The sequence below is a fragment of the Colossoma macropomum genome, unplaced genomic scaffold (assembly GCF_904425465.1).
Source record: "Colossoma macropomum unplaced genomic scaffold, Colossoma_macropomum, whole genome shotgun sequence".
Taxonomy (NCBI): Eukaryota; Metazoa; Chordata; class Actinopteri; order Characiformes; family Serrasalmidae; genus Colossoma; species Colossoma macropomum.
In genome coordinates this window covers 2,823,269-2,844,556 of record NW_023494787.1, presented here as the reverse complement: position 1 = coordinate 2,844,556, position 21,288 = coordinate 2,823,269, and the positions used below count along the sequence as shown (strand labels likewise).

General features: G+C 38.5%; 1 protein-coding gene across 2 annotated transcripts in view; it reads right to left on the bottom strand.

Annotated features, from left to right (window-relative positions):
• Nucleotides 1-13,974, bottom strand: part of LOC118805214 (oxysterol-binding protein-related protein 6-like) — a 32,446-nt gene extending 18,472 nt beyond the window's left edge. The window contains exons 1-6 of one of the 2 annotated variants that reach the window (XM_036565861.1): nt 13,917-13,974; nt 5,739-5,950; nt 4,223-4,366; nt 4,076-4,129; nt 2,857-2,970; nt 1,058-1,237 (exon numbers count right to left, since the gene is read on the bottom strand). In XM_036565861.1, coding sequence (XP_036421754.1) covers nt 1,058-1,237; nt 2,857-2,970; nt 4,076-4,129; nt 4,223-4,366; nt 5,739-5,870 — 624 coding nt within the window. In that variant the 5' untranslated portion in view covers nt 5,871-5,950; nt 13,917-13,974. Of the gene's footprint in view, nt 1-1,057; nt 1,238-2,856; nt 2,971-4,075; nt 4,130-4,222; nt 4,367-5,738; nt 5,951-11,893; nt 11,944-13,916 lie in introns of those variants that run through there. The other variant, XM_036565862.1, reaches the window with a different exon arrangement.
• Between the last annotated feature and the right edge of the window lie 7,314 nt (nt 13,975-21,288).

The window sequence follows — 21,288 nt, the reverse complement described above, 5'->3', positions numbered from 1 at the left end:
AAAAGTTAAAAGGCACACAAATCTTGGTTTTCCACGACAACGGACCCTTTAAAAGGTGCAATAAAGAGATTTTTCAGTCTGGTTCATCGCTGCTTGGATGACTGACATTTGTTGTTCCTGGAGGACGTAAACAGTTTGTTTTGTCCCAGCAAAAGAAGGCAAAAGGTCATCATGACTCTTCAGTTCTGTCACATGCCATACAGACATACATCATCACTGTCACGACAGCTTCAGTGCTCTACTTATAATCACTTCTTTAAAGACAGAAGCGCGTTTTTTTGGACAGTGAATTAATCTATGCACTAATTTCTATGCCTTCTATTATGAAAAGAAAGACAGATTAAAATTAAACCAATTCTAAAACGTACCGACTGACTACCTCAGGTTAAATCATATGTAAACATTTACTGTAATTCAAGTACAGAACCTCCACCTAAGAGATGTAAGTGATTTATACAGTCTTACTGTTGCTGTAATTCAGGGTTAATAGTGTGTTTATCCAAACATCTCGTTTATTGTATTTAGTCCCCACAGAAGACATTTGTGACTTCCAGAAAGTTCTATACTTAGTTTTAACTAATTATGATATTAATTATGATTGGGCCGTCACTTAAAGCCCATACCTCCACAAAAAGAAGCTGGTAGCGCAGAACGCTTAACTTATTTTGCTTAATAATGACCATAAATTATATAACTAGTGAAGTAAAGTGTGCAGTCTCTGCTGCATTTGTTCAAGACAGAAAATAAACATAAGAATGAATCTTATGAAGCTGGATTTCTCTGACGTGCGAGAGTGGAGCAGGAAAACCCGGAGCGGACTGGAGTGATTACAGAAGGCTTTGAGTGAGGACCTGAAACGCCTGCCGCTCCACTCCCCTCACATACTCTGGCTCTGATTGGCTGTCCAGCATTGTGCCTCAAAGCAATGCACATCTTTTAGCACGCTATGGGCCCTTAAACTCTTGTCATTTGCACTGTTGACCGCCCACCTGCCCACACGTTAAAGCAACTCTACCCTGCGATATTTTGGTGAACAGATGTCGTGAATTCCTCTCACCATGTCCATCATGGCCCTGTTTCTCTGGGCGAGGCTGGCCATGGCGGGCAGCGAGTTGCTGTTTCCTGCCGAGAGCGCCTGCAGGATGCCCTGGTGGATGTACATCGCCTCATTCTTCTTATACATGCGATGGGCCGTCAGCTTGGTCAGCCAAATGTAGAACATGTCATGATTCTTGATCTGTGGGAAGACATTCAGATTAAAACAAACAAAAAAACAACAACAACAACAACAACAACAACAACAACAACAACAACAACAAAACAACAAAAAAACAAACAAAAAAAAAAAACAGGCAAATGTAAATTATGTTTATCAAACTACTTAAAGTGAAGATTAAGTGACCCTTATTAGTCCCACAACGGGGAAATTTCACCTCCGCATTTAACCCATTCGTGCAGTGAAACACCACATACACTACCACAACACACACACTAGGGGGCAGTGAGCACACTTGCCCGGAGCAGTGGGCAGCCTTATCCACAGCGCTCAGGGAGCAGTTGGGGGTTAGGTGCCTTGCTCAAGGGCACTTCAGTCACGTACTGTCGGCTCAGGGGATCAAACTGGTGACCTTCCGGTCACGGGGCTGGTTCCCTAACCTCCAGCCCACGACTGTCCCAGCAAAAACATTTTCCACTGTCGTTACATTTCACACTCACGCTGCCTCAAGCAGAAGGTCAACTGTGTGTGTGTGTGTGTGTGTGTGTGTGTGTGTGTGTGTGTGTGTGTGTGTGTTGAGGCAAATAAATGTAAATAAAAGAGCATAAACACATTCATTGAGACACGTTACGGGACTATAACTAGCATAACTTCTATCTTGGTGCTCTTAGCTTGTTTGTTAGCTAGGCAGCCCCATTAATAATATCATTAATAACATAACCCAGTAAAGTGTGTTTGTTTCTGCTGGTGTCCAATAGTCACTAATGCTACTCTGTGTTTGTCCTGATGGGTTGATATCAGAGTGTAAAGAACCCTAACGGTTTAACAGCTGTTCATGACTCCAGATGCATCTGATTGTTCCCTAATGGGATCTACAGGAAACTAGTGGTCTGTAAGGGTCACCATTAAGCCAGTTCCCATTAAAAAGCAAAAATCCTAATGGTTCTAATGTTTTTTTCAGCAGGATAATTCAACATAGAAAGTTTCAGCATGTTTACAAGCAGAAAGTGTTTTTTCATTATTTTCATTCTCAAGAAAAACTACCCTCTTAAAGATGGTGCTTCAAAGGTTCTTTAGCAAGGAAAACTGTTCTATATAGAACCATGAACACTCAAAGAACCTTTTGCAAGATTACAGGGTTCTTTGCATCATGAAAGGTTCTTCAGATTGATGAAGAAAAGGCTCAATATAGCACTCAAAAGGGTTCTTCTATTGTTACGATGTCAAGCTTTGGGGTGTGATATAGAACACTTTTCAAAAAGGTTCTACACAGAACCCTCTATAACAGTCATGCACCATTTCCATGAACCCAAAGAACGTTTATGATGCAAAGAGCCCTTTTATTATGCAAAGCGTTCTCTCTTGAGTGCTTATGGTTCTATACAGAATCTGTTTCCTTACTAAAGAACCCTTGAAGCACCACCTTTTTAAAGAGTGTAGCTTTGATTCTACACCTGATGCCGCATAGGGTCATTCATCGTCAGTACAGCCAGTAACAGCTGCTGAGCAACAAAGCTACTCAGCTAATTAATAGTTACACACAAGGAACAAGAAAAGATCGAAATTATTAATATGACACTTAATCATCAGCTATAATTTAATGCGAGGCCAACTCCCAAGAACTTCAGACTTCTACGCACCTTGAGGTGATACAAGTTATGTCCGGCGTCCAGGTCAATACGGTTGGATTTCTTGTTGACGGACATGACGGCGAGGCTAACGTCCATGAAGCCGTGCTCCTTCCCCCTCGCAAGCTGGAACAGAGATCACACAGTTCAACTCAAAAACAGGAGGAGAAAAGTGAAACAGCTGAAAACGTATAAAACTACACTACACAATCTAATTGGTTCTAGGTTTGGACATACGGTTCCAGAAAAAATAAAAAATAAACGAAAAAAAAACACTTAACTGGTACCGAAACGCTGCGTAATGAGGCTCTTTAAAGATTAAAAACATCCTTCACTCTCATCTCACTTATAAAAATGATCCATTCAAAGAATCAGCTACTAAAAAGGTTCTTTATGGAACCAAAAGTGGTTCTATGTCAAAGCTCTGTTTATTAAGACTGTTTGGCTGCACCATACATTGTTCATCATTAGTGATTTTGGCCTTTGTGGTGCTGAGGTCACACAAGGGTTCCGATCGCAGACGTTCTTGGATGGTTGGATAAATTCTCCAGCACCCTTAAAACTAAAAAGGTTCCTAAGCGGTTCTAAAAAAAAATTGATATACGTAGAATTTTTACATCATGTAGATGATTGCTAAACTTTAAATAGGTTCCGTGTACTTATGCATTTTACAAAAACGGTTCTTTTAAATAACCATTCACTGAAAGGTTCCTTGGGGAACCAAAAATGGTTCTTCCATGACATCACTTGCTTTAATATACACTCTTTTTAAAAACACAACAAAAGGTGCTAGGAAGGGCTCTTTGCATGATGACACAGAAGAACCTAAAGATCTATCCGCTGAAAGGTTCTTTGTGTGATGACAAAGAAGAACCTAGAGAATCTTTCAATGGATGGTTCTTTAAAGAACCACAAATGATGTGAGTGTGAAAAGCTTTTTTGAAGTTTAAAGATGCACATGCACATGTTCTAGGAAGAACCCTTAAAGTGATTTAGAACATTTACATAAGGGTTCTCCATGCCTTTAAAAGTACTTCACAGTCACAGATCCCTTTTTAAAAGTGACTATTTAAGGAACCAATAATGGTTCTTCAATGACACTTTGTGGCACTTTATTTTATTTCTGTTTCATTACTGTATTTTTTCAGGAGCGTTCTGTGAGTCATATCAGAATCGTGATTTGACACTGTGACCGTATCGCGCAGCTCTATGAAACACCCCTGTTACTCACGTCCTGCTGGGTCTTGGCGTATCTCAGGACTCCTTTGTCCAACATGAAGTATCTCTGTTTTGGAGAAAAGGTGAGACTGTAAGTATAAAACAGGACGGTGGGGAAAAAGTTACGGCGTGGTCAGTGTTGAGATGCCATCTGTCACACCTTGTGCCAGCCCTGAAGCGGGTACTTCCTCTTCTTCATCAGATAGCCCTCACAAATGCCCGGAATGCTGTTCTTCTCCACGCACGCACCAGGAGCACCGACATGAGGCGGCCGATCCGTCACAATCTCCCAGTCTCTGGAGTTCTGCACAAGCATGTAAGCAGAGTCAGAATGAGTCAGACAAGTCAGAAGAGCACGCAATTTACTGATGATGATGATTAATAATAATAATAATAATAATAATAATAATAATAATAATAATAATAATAATATTACTACTACTACTACTACTACTACTACTACTACTACTATTATTATTATTATTATTATTATTATTATTATTATCATTATTATCATCATCATCATCATCATCATCAACTAAATAGTCCTAACTATTAATTATTGTAATGGCAGTTTATCCCAATTTAAAATTTTAATTTCTAATTTGATTTTTAATTATAATAATAATAATAATAATTTGTTTATTAAATGAATTTCTTTTTTAAATCTATTGTTTTAATCATGTTTTTATTTTCCGTTCTCCATTACTTTTTTAAATGACATCTCATTTGTAAAGCACTTTGAATGACAGCAGTGTATGAAAGGTGCTATATAACAAACTTGCTTTGCCTATTTAATAACAACAACAACTTAAAGAGTGTCACTCAGGCTGCAGTGGACCTTTAATCAAATGTAGCTGAAGTATAACTTGGTATTACTAAAATGTGAGAAAATGATTTGAATAACTTCAAATTACTTTCACTCTTTTTATAGTGTTTAGTAGAATTTACACAAAAATATTAAATGTTAACGAATTATTAATATGATTACACTACAAAGACACCAGCTTGGCCAGTGAAATTCTATCTAATAGGTCTCATTTAGAGGCAGTACTTTTATTACTCAACTTATTTCTAGGCATTTTTAAGTGCTTATCAAAAAAAGTGGTCTATGTTGACAGATTAGTTATCTTACTGAAAAGCAGTGTTTTAAGTGTCTTGAAATAACAGCTTTTTGTTGCTGTGAATAAATAATTCTAAAATAATTCACTGCTGTTGGAACAAAACCTCATATCCAGTTTTTGACATAATTTGAAAATGCCTCTTGCTGTTTACATTGACTGTAAATTCCATGATGAATAGCGCAAAAGAAACGGCTTAGAAAAAGTCTGGTTCCATTGACTTACATTAAAGGTAAAGTATGTTTTTGCTTTCTCCTGTGAAGTTGCTATTTTGGAGATACAAGCAGCAATTAATGAAATATTATTATAACGTTTTATTTTACAAATAAACAAAGTTAAAGCCTTGAGCTTTTCTTATTCATTAAGAATATTCAAGATATTTGAGAACAGTTGAGAGAATAATAAAAAAATTAAAAGTATTCACATCAAGCCCTAATTCTAGCATTCGCCTTCAGACTGATGGGTCAGATTTATGTTGCAAAACGTTACAAAAGCAGCGAAAACACTTGTGACGATGTTGGAAATGCTGTGCAGTATTGATTTGGAGTGTCTGACCTGTCTGGAGTGTCTGGACGATGAGCCAGAGCTGTTATTGCGCGAGTGCCCTGGTTTGAAGGCTGAAGCAGGAGATTTGTCCAGGCCGCTCATGACAGACTGGCTGCTGCTCAGGTGCGCCGGCCGCTCCATCGCTGCCGGTCAACAAACGTCTACGGTCACACAGCTCCTCAGGAACGGGTTACTTCTGTCTCATCACACCGAAGACCACACTGAAAAAAAAACAACAGCACCATCAAAAAGGGTTAAAAACATGTACCGTCACTCGCCTCAGCTGGATTTAGCCTCGTATTCAGACTGCGCTGGCCAGCTCACTCAAACTACTGACCAAAACCAACCAGCTGATAAACAAAGCTCTCTGGAGACCCAGGTTCTCCACCAAGTTCCACAGGCTTTCCATCACCCATCTCCATAAACTTTGTGAGCAACAGGCTGACCAGTGCACTCAGAGTGGTTCCTCAAAGGTTCTTCAGTAAAGGCAGTGGTCAGACACAGAACCACAACAATGCAAAGAACAATCAGATGCATTAATGACCCTCTGTACAGGAAACGGTTGGATCCATAAAGCAGTGATTCCCATCGCTGCTCCTGAAGGCCCATCGTGAATGTTATTACAAAGTCAGTGAAGACAGAAGAGCAGAGTTTACTGAACATCACTAAAATGGCTTATAGGTATAAAACGTCACAAGAGCTGTGATGATTATTCCACCAAATCTAACCGAACCATAACTAAATAACATTTTAGACAATCAGAACAATCAGTACTTTAACCATTTATACTACTTCGTCAAAGTTATACAAAACATTAGTTAATAATAGTAAATAATGATAACACCACAAAAATGCTCCTAAATCTAGTCAATCTTGTAGTTTTTTCTAGATGTTTTTTACCTGTTTACTAGCAGATTAGTTATCTACCAATACAGTGAGAATTTATTTGACAATAATAAATTCCTGAAGGCCCACCGTCACACACACACAGTGCTTTCCTGCTCTAACACACCCACTTTTACTCATTAAGGGCTTATTTAATGAGCTGATATATCATAGACATTTTCATGATAAACTATACATATCTTGATATTTTGGCACACAGAAAATGGACAGTTTAAAAGACAACCAAAAACTTATTTTTATTTAACATTACACATCAATAACTAATCTAACAACCAAGTGTAATGCCCCAATAAACAAACACACAAAAACAAAAAGACCCAAAACTACAACAAAACTGGCCACATTAGCCAACCAATTCAGCTGGGCAATATATTTTATCATTATCGTAATAAGCAATAAGCTTTCCTCAGCATATCATGTATATAGTCAGTGCTTGTAGACACTGATCGAATGCATGTTTCATTGTAAAGAGAGTAATATTAGTCCCGTTTAACTGGATTTACTGCGGTTTTATTGCAGTAAGAGAAGCCTTAAGACTCTTCTTAAGAAAAGAAATCTGGAATTGATTAAAACAAAACAAAAATTAATTTATAACTTAAGAAAAAAAAAAAAACAAAAAAAGATCCAAAAATTTCTTTACGTATTGCGACATTTCTGCCACACTGTCACCCCGACTGACCGGTGACAAAAACATGGTTAGATAATCACACAAAACTTCAAACGAGGTAAGAAACTCATATCATATCATCAACACTCAGTTATATCACCAACATCGGCATCTATGGGCCGGTCAGTGAGTGCATTCCGAACGGATGAGCCCAATTACTCATTCATGACTCCATTTACTGTCCTAGCCTGTCTGACGACTTCTCTTCAGTTTCACTGCGTTCGCTCAGCTTAACTGATCTGAGACGCTGATGGAGCGTAACCAGCAGCTGTGCCGTCACTCCATTCATAAACAGTCAGAACACAGGAGTTTAAACACCTTCAGCTACTCACAAGAGCACAACTGAGGAAGTTACACTCAAAAAGGGCAGAACAGATGGTCAGATCTGACAAACAACCAGAAACACTCAGCACTTCTCTCAGTAAAGCCCAGAGATTCCCCGAAAAACTGAACAACGTCAGCCTCTACTGTAATGATGATGGTATCAAGCCTTACTGTAGATGACCATGTTATCGTTATTGTGATCAATTCTGTCACGATACTCTTTTCTGAGAATATAATAGGAATGGTCAGTATGTTCAGAACACTGACCAGCAGCACTGATCATACAGATTCAGACCAGTCAGAGAAACAACAACAACAACAAGCAGACTAACTGTATAAACTGCACAGTAACATCCACATTTAAAAAAATGCTTCTTCAGTACAGAAAAAGGTTCTATATAGAACCATAAACACATAAAAGCACCCTTTGCATGCTTAAATGGTTCTCTGCATGGTGAAATCATTCTTCAGATTGATGAACGTGCTGTAGATGGTTCTATACAGCACCAAAAGAGTGTTCTTCTACTGTTATAGGCTTGACATCGTAATAATAGAAGAACGCTTTTGGGTGCTGTATAGAACCCTTTTCAAAAAGATTCTATATAGAACCATCTAAAACACATTCTCCATTAATCTGAAGAACCAATTAGTAATGCAAAGAACCCTTTAATCACAGAAATGGTTCTTTAGGTGTTGGTGATTCTATATAAAACCATTTTGTTTACTGAACCCTTGAAGAACCATCTTTAAGAGTAGATTATGAGCCGATTAGTATGATGTCCTATATCACATATATATATATACACATACACATATATATATATATATATATATATATATATATATATATATATACATATATATATATATATATATATATATATATATATATATATATATATATATATACACATATACACACACACATATATACATACATATATACATATATACATACATACATATATATATATATATATATATATATATATATATATATATATATATATATATATATATATATATATATATAAAAACATCAATATATAAAACCCAATATCTCACAAAAACAAATAAACTAAATTAAAACTGATTATATATCGCTGCTGTTGGAACAAAACCTTGTATCTCCATTTTTTTTTCAGTTTTTGACATAATTTGAAAATGCCTGTTGACGTTTACATTGTGTGCGAATTTCATGAAGAATGGACCAAAAGAAATGACCCAAAATGACTTGTAAAAAAGTCTGGTTCCACTGACTTACATTAAAGTAAAGTAGGTTTTTTTCATTCTCCTGTAAAGTTACCATTTTGGAGATAAAGTTTTCTTCCGACAACAGCGACACACACACACACACACACACACACACACACACACACACACACACACACACACACATAAATTTTAATGTTTTTAATTGGCTACCCTTACTCTACTATAGGACTGTTTTCTGACCGTGTATCTGGGAACCAAACAGCATAGCAAGCATTTAGTTTCCAGTTGAAGGCTTTATTTATCTGGTCCTTCAGAGATGAATGTGGTCAGAAGTGACTTACAGAGCAGATGGTGGAAAAAGCTAGAGTAACTCTAAAAAACTAGCATTTAGCTAACATTAGTGACCGTTCAAAACACTATAAACTCAATAGGTTAAAAGCATCAACACATTTGAAGTAGATACCCAGACAAACACAGCAGTCTGGTCCCAGCCTCAGTTAACACCAAGGCGATATCAGTCACGATATCAGCTACAAGTACATCATAACGCTAATATCAAAACGATACTACGGCAAAAACTTTGAAACACATTCAAGTGTTCAACACAGTTCCTCATGGGTTCTAATTTACAGTGACTCTTTCTAGCTCATGTCACTGAATCACTTCTTCACCTGTGTGCTGATGCTAACAGTGCACCCATCCAAGTCAAGTTAGCCCACACAATATGTTTAGCCTGCACACAATGCTAACTCAGTGTTAGCCTGTATTAATTATATACCTGACTCATTTAGCTAAGTGTAGAACTCAGAGACTAACACTAATTAGCACTGCAGTTGAACAGGCTATAATCTGAACAGGCCTAACCTGGCTGATATGTAGCATGATAACATTAGCCCCTTTATCAGCCCAGGCCTGAGCAGGAAATGTACTGATTCAGGCTGATGTACCTTTTCTATCTCAGTCATAAACTCTCTGTGCTCGAACATGACTCACTACAAACCATCTGAGGCATGTACACCAACCGGTTAGCACAACAAAACGCTCCCGTCAGGAGATTCAGAACAGTTAGCATACGGCTACGTGACTCAGAGCGGCTCAGCTAGGGGTGCTTTAGGGGGTACAGTAGGGCCGGGTGACACGGCAGAACTATGTAACATCACAATACGTGAAGAATGTCACGATACACATCATGGTATTCAGTTTTTCTGAGGTTTGAGAATAAGCTGGAGAAAAAACATGCGCTAGCAAAACTAGCTGGTAGAGAAAGGCTCACAGAACTAAACAATGTCTTTAAAGAAAAATGAGTAAACATTTAAATTTAATCTGATTTCAGGAAAAAATAGAAAGAAATTAAACAATGGGTAAAAATAAATGAATCAAATAAGATGTCATAAGAGGCTGCCATCCAATCAGCTTCTTGTTACCATGCAGTTTAGGAAGTTACTCTATATTGGTGGTTGTTGTTGTTGTTGTTGTTTACAGGCTCTTATTTGTCTAAAGCTCTTTTTATGACCCATGCAAATGTTTAATGCTCTTATTTGATGTATACATGCTTCCTATTGGCCAAACCAAAACTATGGGATATCTTACCACAGCTATGCAGATGATACTCAGATCTACTTGGTCATTTCCCCAAACAACTATGGTCCACTTGACTCACTCTGTAAGTGCCTTGAGCTCATCAGTAACTAGGCAGGACAAAACTTTCTACAGTTGAATAAAGATGAAACAGATTATTTTATTTGGGAATAGCAATGAGAGGCAAAGACTAGCTGCCTATCTGGACTTGAGAGCCCTAAAGTCTAAAGAACCAGTACGTAACCTTGGTGTACTGATGGACTCTAATCTCAGTTTTATCAGTCGTGTAAAAGCAGTTACTAAATCAGCTTTTTATCACCTTCAGAACATCAAGATCAGAGATGTTCATCTCATCCACACCCTTATTTCTAGCAGGGTTGATCACGGTAATGATCTCCCAACTGGAACCCCAATAAAGGCGATCAAACAGCTTCAGCTGGTTCAGAATGCAGCTGACAGAGTCTCACTAGGAGTAAAAGAAGGAAACCCCCCCAATCTTAAATCCTACACTGGCTGCCAGTCTGTTCCAGAATAGGCTTTAAGGAGCTGTTACTGCTCTATAAACGTCTTAATGGTCAGGAGCAGCATATTTATCTGATCTGCTGCAGCGATATGAGCCGAGCAGAACTCTCAGATCATTAGGAACTGGTCAGTCAGTCCTGCCAAAGGTGAAGACTAAACATGGAGAAGCAGCGTTTGGCTACTATGCTGCTCTTAAATGGACCCAGTGGACAGAGAGCATTAGAAGAGCCCCGACACTGGACACTTCAAAATCCAGGCTCAAAACGTTCCTGTTGGAGCAGCTTTTAGTTGAGTTTAAACACTGTTAGCTCTACTGCACTTCTCTCCTCCAACACCGCTCCACTATCCTCATTTAACTTTTAATCTGATTTTTAATTTATTGATTCTTCTCTTTTAAAATCTATTGTTTGTGCCATGTTTCTAATCTCTAGTCTCCTTTATTTTATGCTTTATATTATAATTTTAATTTAAATTATAATCTGCCTGCAGTGTATGAAAGGTGCTATATATACACACACACACCAACACACACAAGTCATTCTCCATTTGGAGTGGGAATTCAGGTGGATACATTTTTTAAAAAATCAGTTTAATTCATCCCAAAATTAAATAATCTTAATATGTCCATTAACATCTATTATCATATATGCAGAAAGGGGCTTAATTACAAACATATTTTCCAGTCACTGGTGTTGTATGAATACAGTGTAACTCCAGTGACGGTGACTCCAGTGACATTCTGGTTAAAACTGAGGATTTTGTAAACTGGTTGATCAGGTGACCTTGTGCAACTGTTTAAAATCAGTAATAAAAATGATATTTGCCATTATTTTGATAATTTTAGTGTCCCAGCCATTAAAGCACAAAACACCAGTGACACAGAGAAGTTATGAGCTGCCTGATAAACAAAATTATTAATAAATTAATGAAATAGTGAGCAAGTGTGACTCACCTTCTCATGCCTCGAGATGCTTCCTCTCTGATGAGCCTCGACCCAAAGAGGCAGTTTAATAGAGCTGAAAATACTGTGTTAAATATAAGAGTCCTGATAACAGCAGAGACCAAATGATTTTTTTAAATAAAGTAGATATTTTTAAAATGTAGTATAACATTAATGATATAAAAAGTAAACATGAATCCGTTTTATACAAATTCCTCTGTTAAATTTCTTAAAAATATTGTTTTATATTAAAAACAGTTGAAAATTGGTTTGTGACGAGCTGTTTTACAGATGCAGAGCGAATAAAAAACAGGATTAAAAAAAAGAAAAATCAGAGAAATCATACGGAAAAAGTGTTCTTTAATCTTAGCTCAACTGTGTAAGTGTACATACTGACTTTTGGAGCCGTTGCTGATATTTTAAGCATCTTTTTAAGCCCTGAAACCTCTGTGACATGGTTTCACACTGCAAATGAAGAATAACCCACACACACTTGCCTTGCCTTGCCTTAAAGTACTGACCAAACCTCAATATACTCAGAAAAAGAGTACCGTGACAGAATTTGATCACGATAACAATAACACATTGTGCAGAACTCAAGTGAGGAAGAGGCACAGACCTAATCTGATCAACGTGAGTCACAAATGTAAACGTACACCTTTAAAGGAGAGGAAAAAGTGACAAAGCATCCAGGAGGAAGACAGAATGGGGTCTGTATGTGTGAATCAGAAGTGATCGGACTGGTTCAGGCTGGAATGCGATCAGGCCACATGTGCTGATCTCCTGAACCGGACAAACCGTCAGTCGAGACTTCTTACCCTCATTCCTCAGGATGATGAAAAAACAACATTCTCTGCTTTTACGCACATGCACCTACAGTCACTGACTGGTCATTTCACCACAGACCAGTGGCACAATTCTGAGATAGCCGTTCTTAAGCCAAATAAACCTAAAAAGTGTGGAAACCTTGGGTTCAGAACCTTACCACCTAACTAACCTTAGATGAGCATGGTAGACCCTGTTAGATCTGACCACGAGCAGCAGGACAGCCTACTTTACTCATCTTTTCATCAACTACATCTCTTAAGAACCCCTAAGTGCCTTTGGGATGCCTGTCTGAAGCTGCGATATCACAGTGACCGCAGATCATTACACTGACCTACCAGCAGGAGAGACTGAAAAGCTGAGTCTTATCGATCTATCAGTGTGGACCGAGTAATCAACATCAGCTCCTGTGAGGAGACTAACAGCTAAGTGTTTTTGGCAAGTTTCACCAGCGTCTTATTCGAATTTTACGTTCCACCTTAAATGGTGCAGCAGTTACATTGAGAGCCTAGAGGCGCCGGGACGCAACTAATGCACGTTTAAGGTGGAACGGATAATTCGAATGAGAAGCTGGCGAATAAGAGCGTCGTCACGTGTGGATCAAATTTATTTCTGTTTTTAACATAAACCAAGATTAAAAAAATGTTGGAGGCTTTATTTTAGGACAAAAATCTGTGTCAAACCTTCTGCCTGTTTGGTTGCACTGCAAAAGCTGGCGTGCTTTTAGGCCAATGAGGAGGTCATGAGAGAGAAAAAAGCTTCTGTGATCTCATCTTAGGCAAACTGGTAAATGTAGCCCACCAGAGATATTGTATAATTATAAATTATTGTTGCATGCATGAACCTTAACCACAAGTCCAGCTCAGGTGAGACCACAAGCCAGACTGCCAGCTGAGCCTACTGAATCTGACTGATTTGATCAATGCAGGCCCACCAAGGCCTCATAATCGTGTTTACTGGCTCTTTAAACCAATTATAACGAACAAAATCCCAGCAGCAGGTCACTAGGTCAGATCAGGCCAGGTCCACCACTGAAAACTCTCTCTGCATCCCTCACCTGCGTCCACTCAGCTTATAATACCACTAGAAAGCAAGCTGGCCTGGGCATCTTAAAGCAGGCCAAACAAAAGCGTGACCAGACGGGAGAAATAAAGCCCAAACTTCTAGAATAAAAGTCTAACAGTAATAAGTGAGTCTGATGAGGTCTTACCTGTTTCGGAGAGCTGCTCTACTCGTGTCTGAGCTCCATAGAGAGTTCGAGTTTGAGTGAAACTCGTTCTCCCTCAGTCACGCCTAAAGAGCCCCAACGCCCATGGCTCTGACGTCACAGGCATGAAGAACCAGTCACCGAACGACCTCAGGTACTGAGAAGGCCTATTATCTCCCACTCAGTAAAGCCCAGAATGCCTCTTTCTGTAGTAAATAAATATCTCCAGTATAGACCATTAATATAGAACTGATTACCTATTATACACACAAATTCTTAACGCATGAGAGCAAAGTGAGCAAAACTGCTAAGTAACACTTAAAACTACTGAATGCAAAGTTTAGCTGGTTTTAACAGACTTTACATCTAATTCTTTAATGAATTAATAATCCACAGATTAACAAATTCGTGAACTGCAATCAGCATTATATGTGAGTGCACCTATGTATTTATTATTTCTTAAATAATATCTTTATTTTATTTACAGAATATGTAACTTTATCTTTAATACGTGTTTTAAATACATTATTTCAATATAGAATATAGTGATATCGTAATATATCAATATAGAATACAGTAATATAATGATTTTTTTGTGGCTATTGATTGCAACATTCCTCTTTTTCGTAAGTGCAGCTACTACAGTTTGTGCATATCTTATAAAACATCACTGCTGTCGGAAGAAAACCTCGTATCTCCATTTTTGACATTTTTCAGTTTTTGATATAATTTGAAAATACCTGTTTCTCTTTACATTGTATGTAAATTTCATGATGAATGGACCAAAAGAAACGGCCCAAAATGACCTGGAAAAAAGTCTGGTTCCATTGACTCACATTAGAAGTAAAGTCTGTTTTTTCCTTCTTCTGTAAAGTTGTTTTTTGGAGGTACAAGGTCTTCTTCCAACAACAGCAATATGGAATCTATACGTGGAGCCTTTTTCCCCTTTTCTCTTTCATGTTTCTGCTTATCTCTGAACTCATCAGGGCTGCCTATATTACTTGTGGTGCACATTCACTGTCTGCTGTATCTCTGTTGCTTTAATTATATTTTTAAAAAATCTATGATTTATCATAGAAAAGAATCAAAATCCTTTGTGTATTACCTCACTTGGTTTTGTTTAATGTTACACTCCTAAAAAATGGCTCTTCAAGAGTTCTTTAGTGAAGAGAATGGTTCTGTTTTGAAGCATGAGTTCTATAGAGAACGATTTCAGGCTTAAATGGTTCTCTGCATGGTGAAATCATTCTTCAGATTGATGGAGAATGTGTTGTATATGGTTTTATATGGAACCTTTTTTAAAATTGTTCTATATATAGAACCAATAAGGGTTCTTCTGTTGCTACAAGCTTGACTTCGCTTTGACAATAGCAGAACCCTTTTTGGTACTACATAGGGTAGCGGTTCCTGTGCTAATGTAAACTATACTAATAGAAATGAAGCTTAAGAAAGCAGTGTATGCAGTGTTTTTGCTTTACTTGGCTATTTAGCAGAGCTGAGGATCTTCTTCACCTCTGATAATCCAATTATAGCCATTTTTAAGGGTTTGACATTCCTGATAGATAGCGTTTAGCTACTATGCTGCTCTTAAATGGAGCCAGTGGACAGAGAGCGTTAGCAGAGCCCTGACACTATACACTTTAAATCTGGCCAAACCCAAATTTTAACTTGAATCATCTCTGTATTTTCTCATTTAAATGACCACAGCATATGAAAGGTTCTAGATAAATAAGCTTGCCTTGCCTTGCGTATTTTGTATTTTTCCTGCTGGGTTGATTCCATGGTGTAATCCTAATGGTTACACAGGTGATTGGTTCTAGATGCATTTTCAGCTTTTCTAATAGGAACTAAAGGTAATCTGCAGTGAAACTTATGGCCGATTCCCATTAAGAAGCGAATCTTAATGGATCTCGTTTTTCAGCAGGCCCTTAAAGGGAAACTCCACTGATTTTAAAAATTATCTTCATAGTCAGTGTTTGAGATGCAAACACAGTCATTCAGAGTGGCCTGATGTGAAGAAATTTACAGACTTACAGTCTTTACAGTGGTGGTGATAGGAACCAGGGGTCGCCATGACTACAACACAAATATAGACATTTTATTTACTATCCAGAACCACCAGTGAACCTACACGAGTCTTCTGAGTTTATATGGAATGTTGATGATGGAAAATAGTGGAAAATCTGAAATAATAAGTTTTCTTTGGGGACTATTTTGCCTCACAGCGCCCTGCATGTATCCCTCCACCATGAATGGAGTTTAAGTTCTCTAAACTATCATAAAACAGTGTCTCAGTCATCAGGCAGTGAATTCATAACCATTTCATGAAGTAACTTTCTGTGAGGAGCTTTTAGAGGTGGACGTCTAGTTCCTGTCACCACCACTGTGAACAGTTCTGACTCTGTAAGTTTATCTAGAACAGAGCGTTTCACACCAAACCACTCTGAATAACTTTATTGATCTGTTAACCATTTAATTATGGAAAGACTGTGAAAAATGGGTGGAGTTTGCCTTTAAGGATGAGATCTTGTTTGTGACCAGCTTCAGGAAATTATTTGCTAAAATATTTAAGGTACTTTTTATGTAACTCACATTCCTTTATCCAGGCAGAACGGTGCAGTCAGGTAGAGATCATGACGTCACCTGCACAAAGCAGTGAAAGGTGTGTTCAGGTGTGTCTCTCACCTGCTTAACGACCGCCAAACACTGTTTTGGCCCAGTGTTCTGTGCAGTGTTGTGCTCTCCTGCTCGAGCACACCTGACTGAGCCCCATATGGACTTGATCCGCTGACGATGTGCAGGAACAACACGAAACTGTGCGGCGCTGGAGCTGGAAACTCTGGTTTAGTGAGAGACCTGCAGCGCATGGAGCAAAAATGCTCATATTTTTCAGAGGATCTCCATCCAGTTCAGCCCTCAGGGCTTCCAACCTGTCCACATACTTTCAGCTCTAGTGTCTCTGTAGTCTCACCTGGTGCAGGTACTCGGCCTGGCTCAGATGTCTGAGGAACCGCAGTAGAACGTTAGTGGACCTGCAGCTTTAAGCTGCTTGTTGACTGTAAAAGTGCTCGAAAGTCCCAACACCAAACACAACCAGAACACCAGCCATAACCCACAATCACCCGCACACTACAGTCCTAATGAAGACGGTTCTGCAAGGGTTCTTTAGCATGAACAATGGATCAAGATGGTTGATGGTGAATGTGTTGTATATGGTTCTATGTAGCATCAAAAAGTAGTTCTTCTGTTGTGACAAGCTCGACATCGTAACCATATCAGAACCCTTTTTGGTCCGATCTAGAACACTGTACAACACATTCTCCATCAATGTGAAGAACCATTTCACCATGAAATGGTTCTACATGGAACTCATGGTTCTATAGCACCAATGTAAGAATGCTTTTTGGTGCTGTACATAACCATTTTCAAAAAGGTTCTATGTAGAACCATATACAGTACATTCAACATCAGCCTAAAGAACCATTTTGTCATGCAAAGAACAATTAAAGGATTAAATGGTTCTATAGCACCAACAGGAGAATGCTTGTTAGTGCTGTAGAGAACCATTTTCACAATATACATACATATATACCACAAAAAGGTATTTATAGAACTATATACAACTCATTCTCCATCAATCTAAAGAACAATTTCACCATGCAAAGAACCATTTAAGCATGCAAATGGTTCTTTGAGTGTTCATGGTTCTATATAGAACCTTTCTCTTTACTAAGGGACCCTTTAAGAACCATGTGTTGTGTATGTGTGTGTGTGTGTGTGTGTGTGTGTGTGGGGTAGAGATTTTTCTCTACTTTTTTGTCTCAAGGGCTTTGAAGTCTACGTTTACAGTGCCATCTGCTGGACAAAACCCCCACTAACCACCAACTTAGGACAGTTTAAATATAAACAGAGCCGTTCAGAGTGGTTTGTTTATATCTTAACCGTCTTAATTATGCAGAGAATTTTGAAAAATCAGTGGAGTTGGTGGGACTGCTGGGATAGGTTCCAGCTCCCCCCGCGACCCAGAGGGATAAGCGGCTTAGAAGATGTGTGTGTGTGTGTGTGTGTGTGTGGAGTTGGTGGTTAAGCGGGGTTCGTCCAGCAGATGGCACCGTAAACGTAGCCTTCAAAGCCCTTCAAAATCAGAAATCTTCACTTGACTGGATTTCAGTGTAGAAAAGGGAACATAAACATCATTTAGCTGCTTGTGAACATAACAGGAGCCTCCATATGCCAGATCACTCCCATCATAGGACGCTATACCACCCCCACCCAAGCACCACTCTGCTGGAGCAGAAATACAGCGCCCCCACCCCCTCCTGATGGCTGTTGTTGTTGTAATTAAATGTTATTTTGCTTCAATATTACTCAGTGCTTAACAACAACATTGTCCTCAGAGTTAAACAGGCTGTTTTTGTTACTGTGCCTTTAACACTGATATATGTAAATGAGCTCTGTTCTGATTGGCTGCCCTGTATTACTGGCTCCAAAAAGCAGCCTGAGCTGAAACACTGTATAACTTCAGTGTGAATGGGCGGGGCTAAACTGCTGTAAGACGAATAAGCAGATACTAGTCAGCCAATCAAAGCAGCTCATTTACATATACCAGTGTTAAAGGCACGGTAACAAAAATGAGATAACGAGAGGTCTAAAAGGGTAATATAATTATAAATGTGTCAATAAATTACAACTGTTTACTGGATACATACATAAAAGCTCACATATGTCATATATGGACCTCAGGGGGGAAAATAAAGTACAAGAAAAGTGAAGGATATGGGCCCTTTAAGCACGTCTTATCATCTGTACTGATCAAACAGTTGATATGATAAATGTATTATCATCTCTGTTAGATATTTCTCTCTAGTTTCCACCAGAATATTACATTTATATTGTTCTGTCTCTGTTTTCATCTGCACTGTAAGCTCTTTAAATTATGTGTTATTAATATTAACAACACTTTTTATGTCATGTGTGTTAAAACCAGCACAAAATGCGTTACACTCAACAAACTATGGTGCTCAGATGAAGTGGGTGGTTCAGGTGAGAATGACAGTGAGAAACATCAGCGCTAGAACACAGACTGAAGAGGATCCACACTGAAACTGAGGGAGTCTCAATGGGCCAGTTCTTAAAGGGGAAATCCACCAACTTTTTCAACATTTACCGCATAATTGAGCCTTTGATGTGTAAACAGAGTGGTTTGGTGTGAAACGCTCCGTTCTAGAGAAACTTACAGAGTCAGAATTGTTCACAGTGGTGGTGATAGGAACCAGACGTCCACCTCTAAAAGCTCCCTCACAGAAAGTTCCTACATGAAATGGTTATGAATTCACTGCCTGATGACTGAAACTTATTAAAGTTTTGTGATAAAGTTTTGGCTTAAAATGTACTTTAATCCATTCATGAACCATTTCACACCAAACCGCTCTGAATGTTTACATCTCAAGGACTGAATATTCAGAAATGTTGAAAAATTGGTGGAATTCCCCTTTAAGCACAGGTTTGCTCGATTCTAGCTAATGAAAGTGTTTTTCATGCAAAAATGCAAACAATGGTCAAAAACGCTTATGTCCATGTTCACTGCTGAATGGGACCCATTTCTTTAATTTGGATCAAATGTTTAAAGGGGAACTCCACCAAGTTTTCAAATATTAAATAACTCAGTGTGTGAGACATAAACAGAGAGGTTCAGAGTGGTTTGGTGTGAAATGGTTCAGATGTCTTTACAGTGGTGTTGATAGGAACCAGGGGTCGCCATGACTACAACACAGATATAGACATTTTATTTACTATCCACACTCCGTTCTAGATAAACTTACCGAGTCAGAACTGTTCACAGTGGTGGTGATAGGAACCAGACGTCCACCTCTAAAAGCTCCTCACAGAAAGTTACTACAGGAAATGGTTATGAATTCACTGCCTGATGACTGAGACACTGTTTTATGATAGTTTTGAGTAGATCTTGGCCTTTAAATCCATTCATGGTGGAGGGATACATAATATGCAGGGTGTTGTGAGGCAAAATAGTCCCCAAAGAAAACTTATTATTTCAGATTTTCCACTATTTTCCATCATCAACATTCCATATAAACTCAGAAGACTCGTGTAGGTTCACTGGTGGTTCTGGATAGTAAATAAAATGTCTATATCTGTGTTGTAGTCATGGCGACCCCTGGTTCCCATCAGCACCACTGTAAAGAAATATGCAGATTCTTTGTGATTGTGCATCACTAGTTAAAATGCATTTCCAAAGAAAATGTATTATTTCAGATTTCCCACTATTTTCCCATCATCAACATTCCATATAAACTCAGAGGACACCTGTTCATCCTACAGCAGTTTAGCCCCGCCCACTCTCCATGAAGTTAGAAAGAGTGTTTCAGCCCAGGCTGCTTTTTGAATAAGGCAAAATAATACAGGGCAGCCAATCAAAACAGAGCTCATTTACATATATCAGTGTTAAAGGCACAGTAACAAAAACAGCCAGTTTAATTCTAAGGAATAAAGACAGGATGGAAAATGATGTGTAGAAATGAATTACAGCTCATTTTGGCTTACAAAGTGACACAAATGTTTTAAGTGAACCTCAGGGAGAAAAATGCAGAATATGGGCCCTTTAATTTATTATTTATGCTATATTATGCTATGATGTTAGAAAATGGTGGGAAAAAACTGCTTAAAGGGGAATTCCACCAATTTTTCAACGTTTCATAAATATTGAGATGTAAACATTCAGAGCAGTTTGGTGTGAAATGGTTCATGAATGGATTAAAGTACATTTTAACCAAAACTTTATCACAAAACTGTCATAAGTTTCAGACATCAGGCAGTATATTTATAACTATTTCATGTAGTGACTGGTTCCTATCATCACCACTGTGAACAGTTCTGACTTGGTAGAACGGAACGTTTCACACCAAACCACTCTGAACGGCTCTATTTACATCACAAAGGCTCAATTATGCAGTAAATTTAGAAAAAGTCGGTGGATTTCCCCTTGAAGAACTGGTCATTGGGACCCACAGTCAGGCCCATTGAGACTCCCTCAGGTTCAGCGTGGATCCTCGTCAGTCTGAGCTGTTTGGCTGGTGCTGGTCAGAAATGATGTTTATAACTCATTCGAACACAACAGGCAAGGAGGTGTTGATACAGCCCACTGAAAACGAGAGAAAGGAGGTTTAAACAAAGGAAAAACAGTCAAGTAAAAAACACAGAGAGCGAAAGGAACAGAACAAAGGAGGTGCAGAATGAGTGGCTATTTCACCCTTTGAAAGGGAAATTCCACTGATTTTTCAAAATTCCTCCTTAACTCAGTGTGTGAAGTGTAAACAGAGAGATTCAGAGTGGTTTGGTGTGAAATGGTTCAGATGTC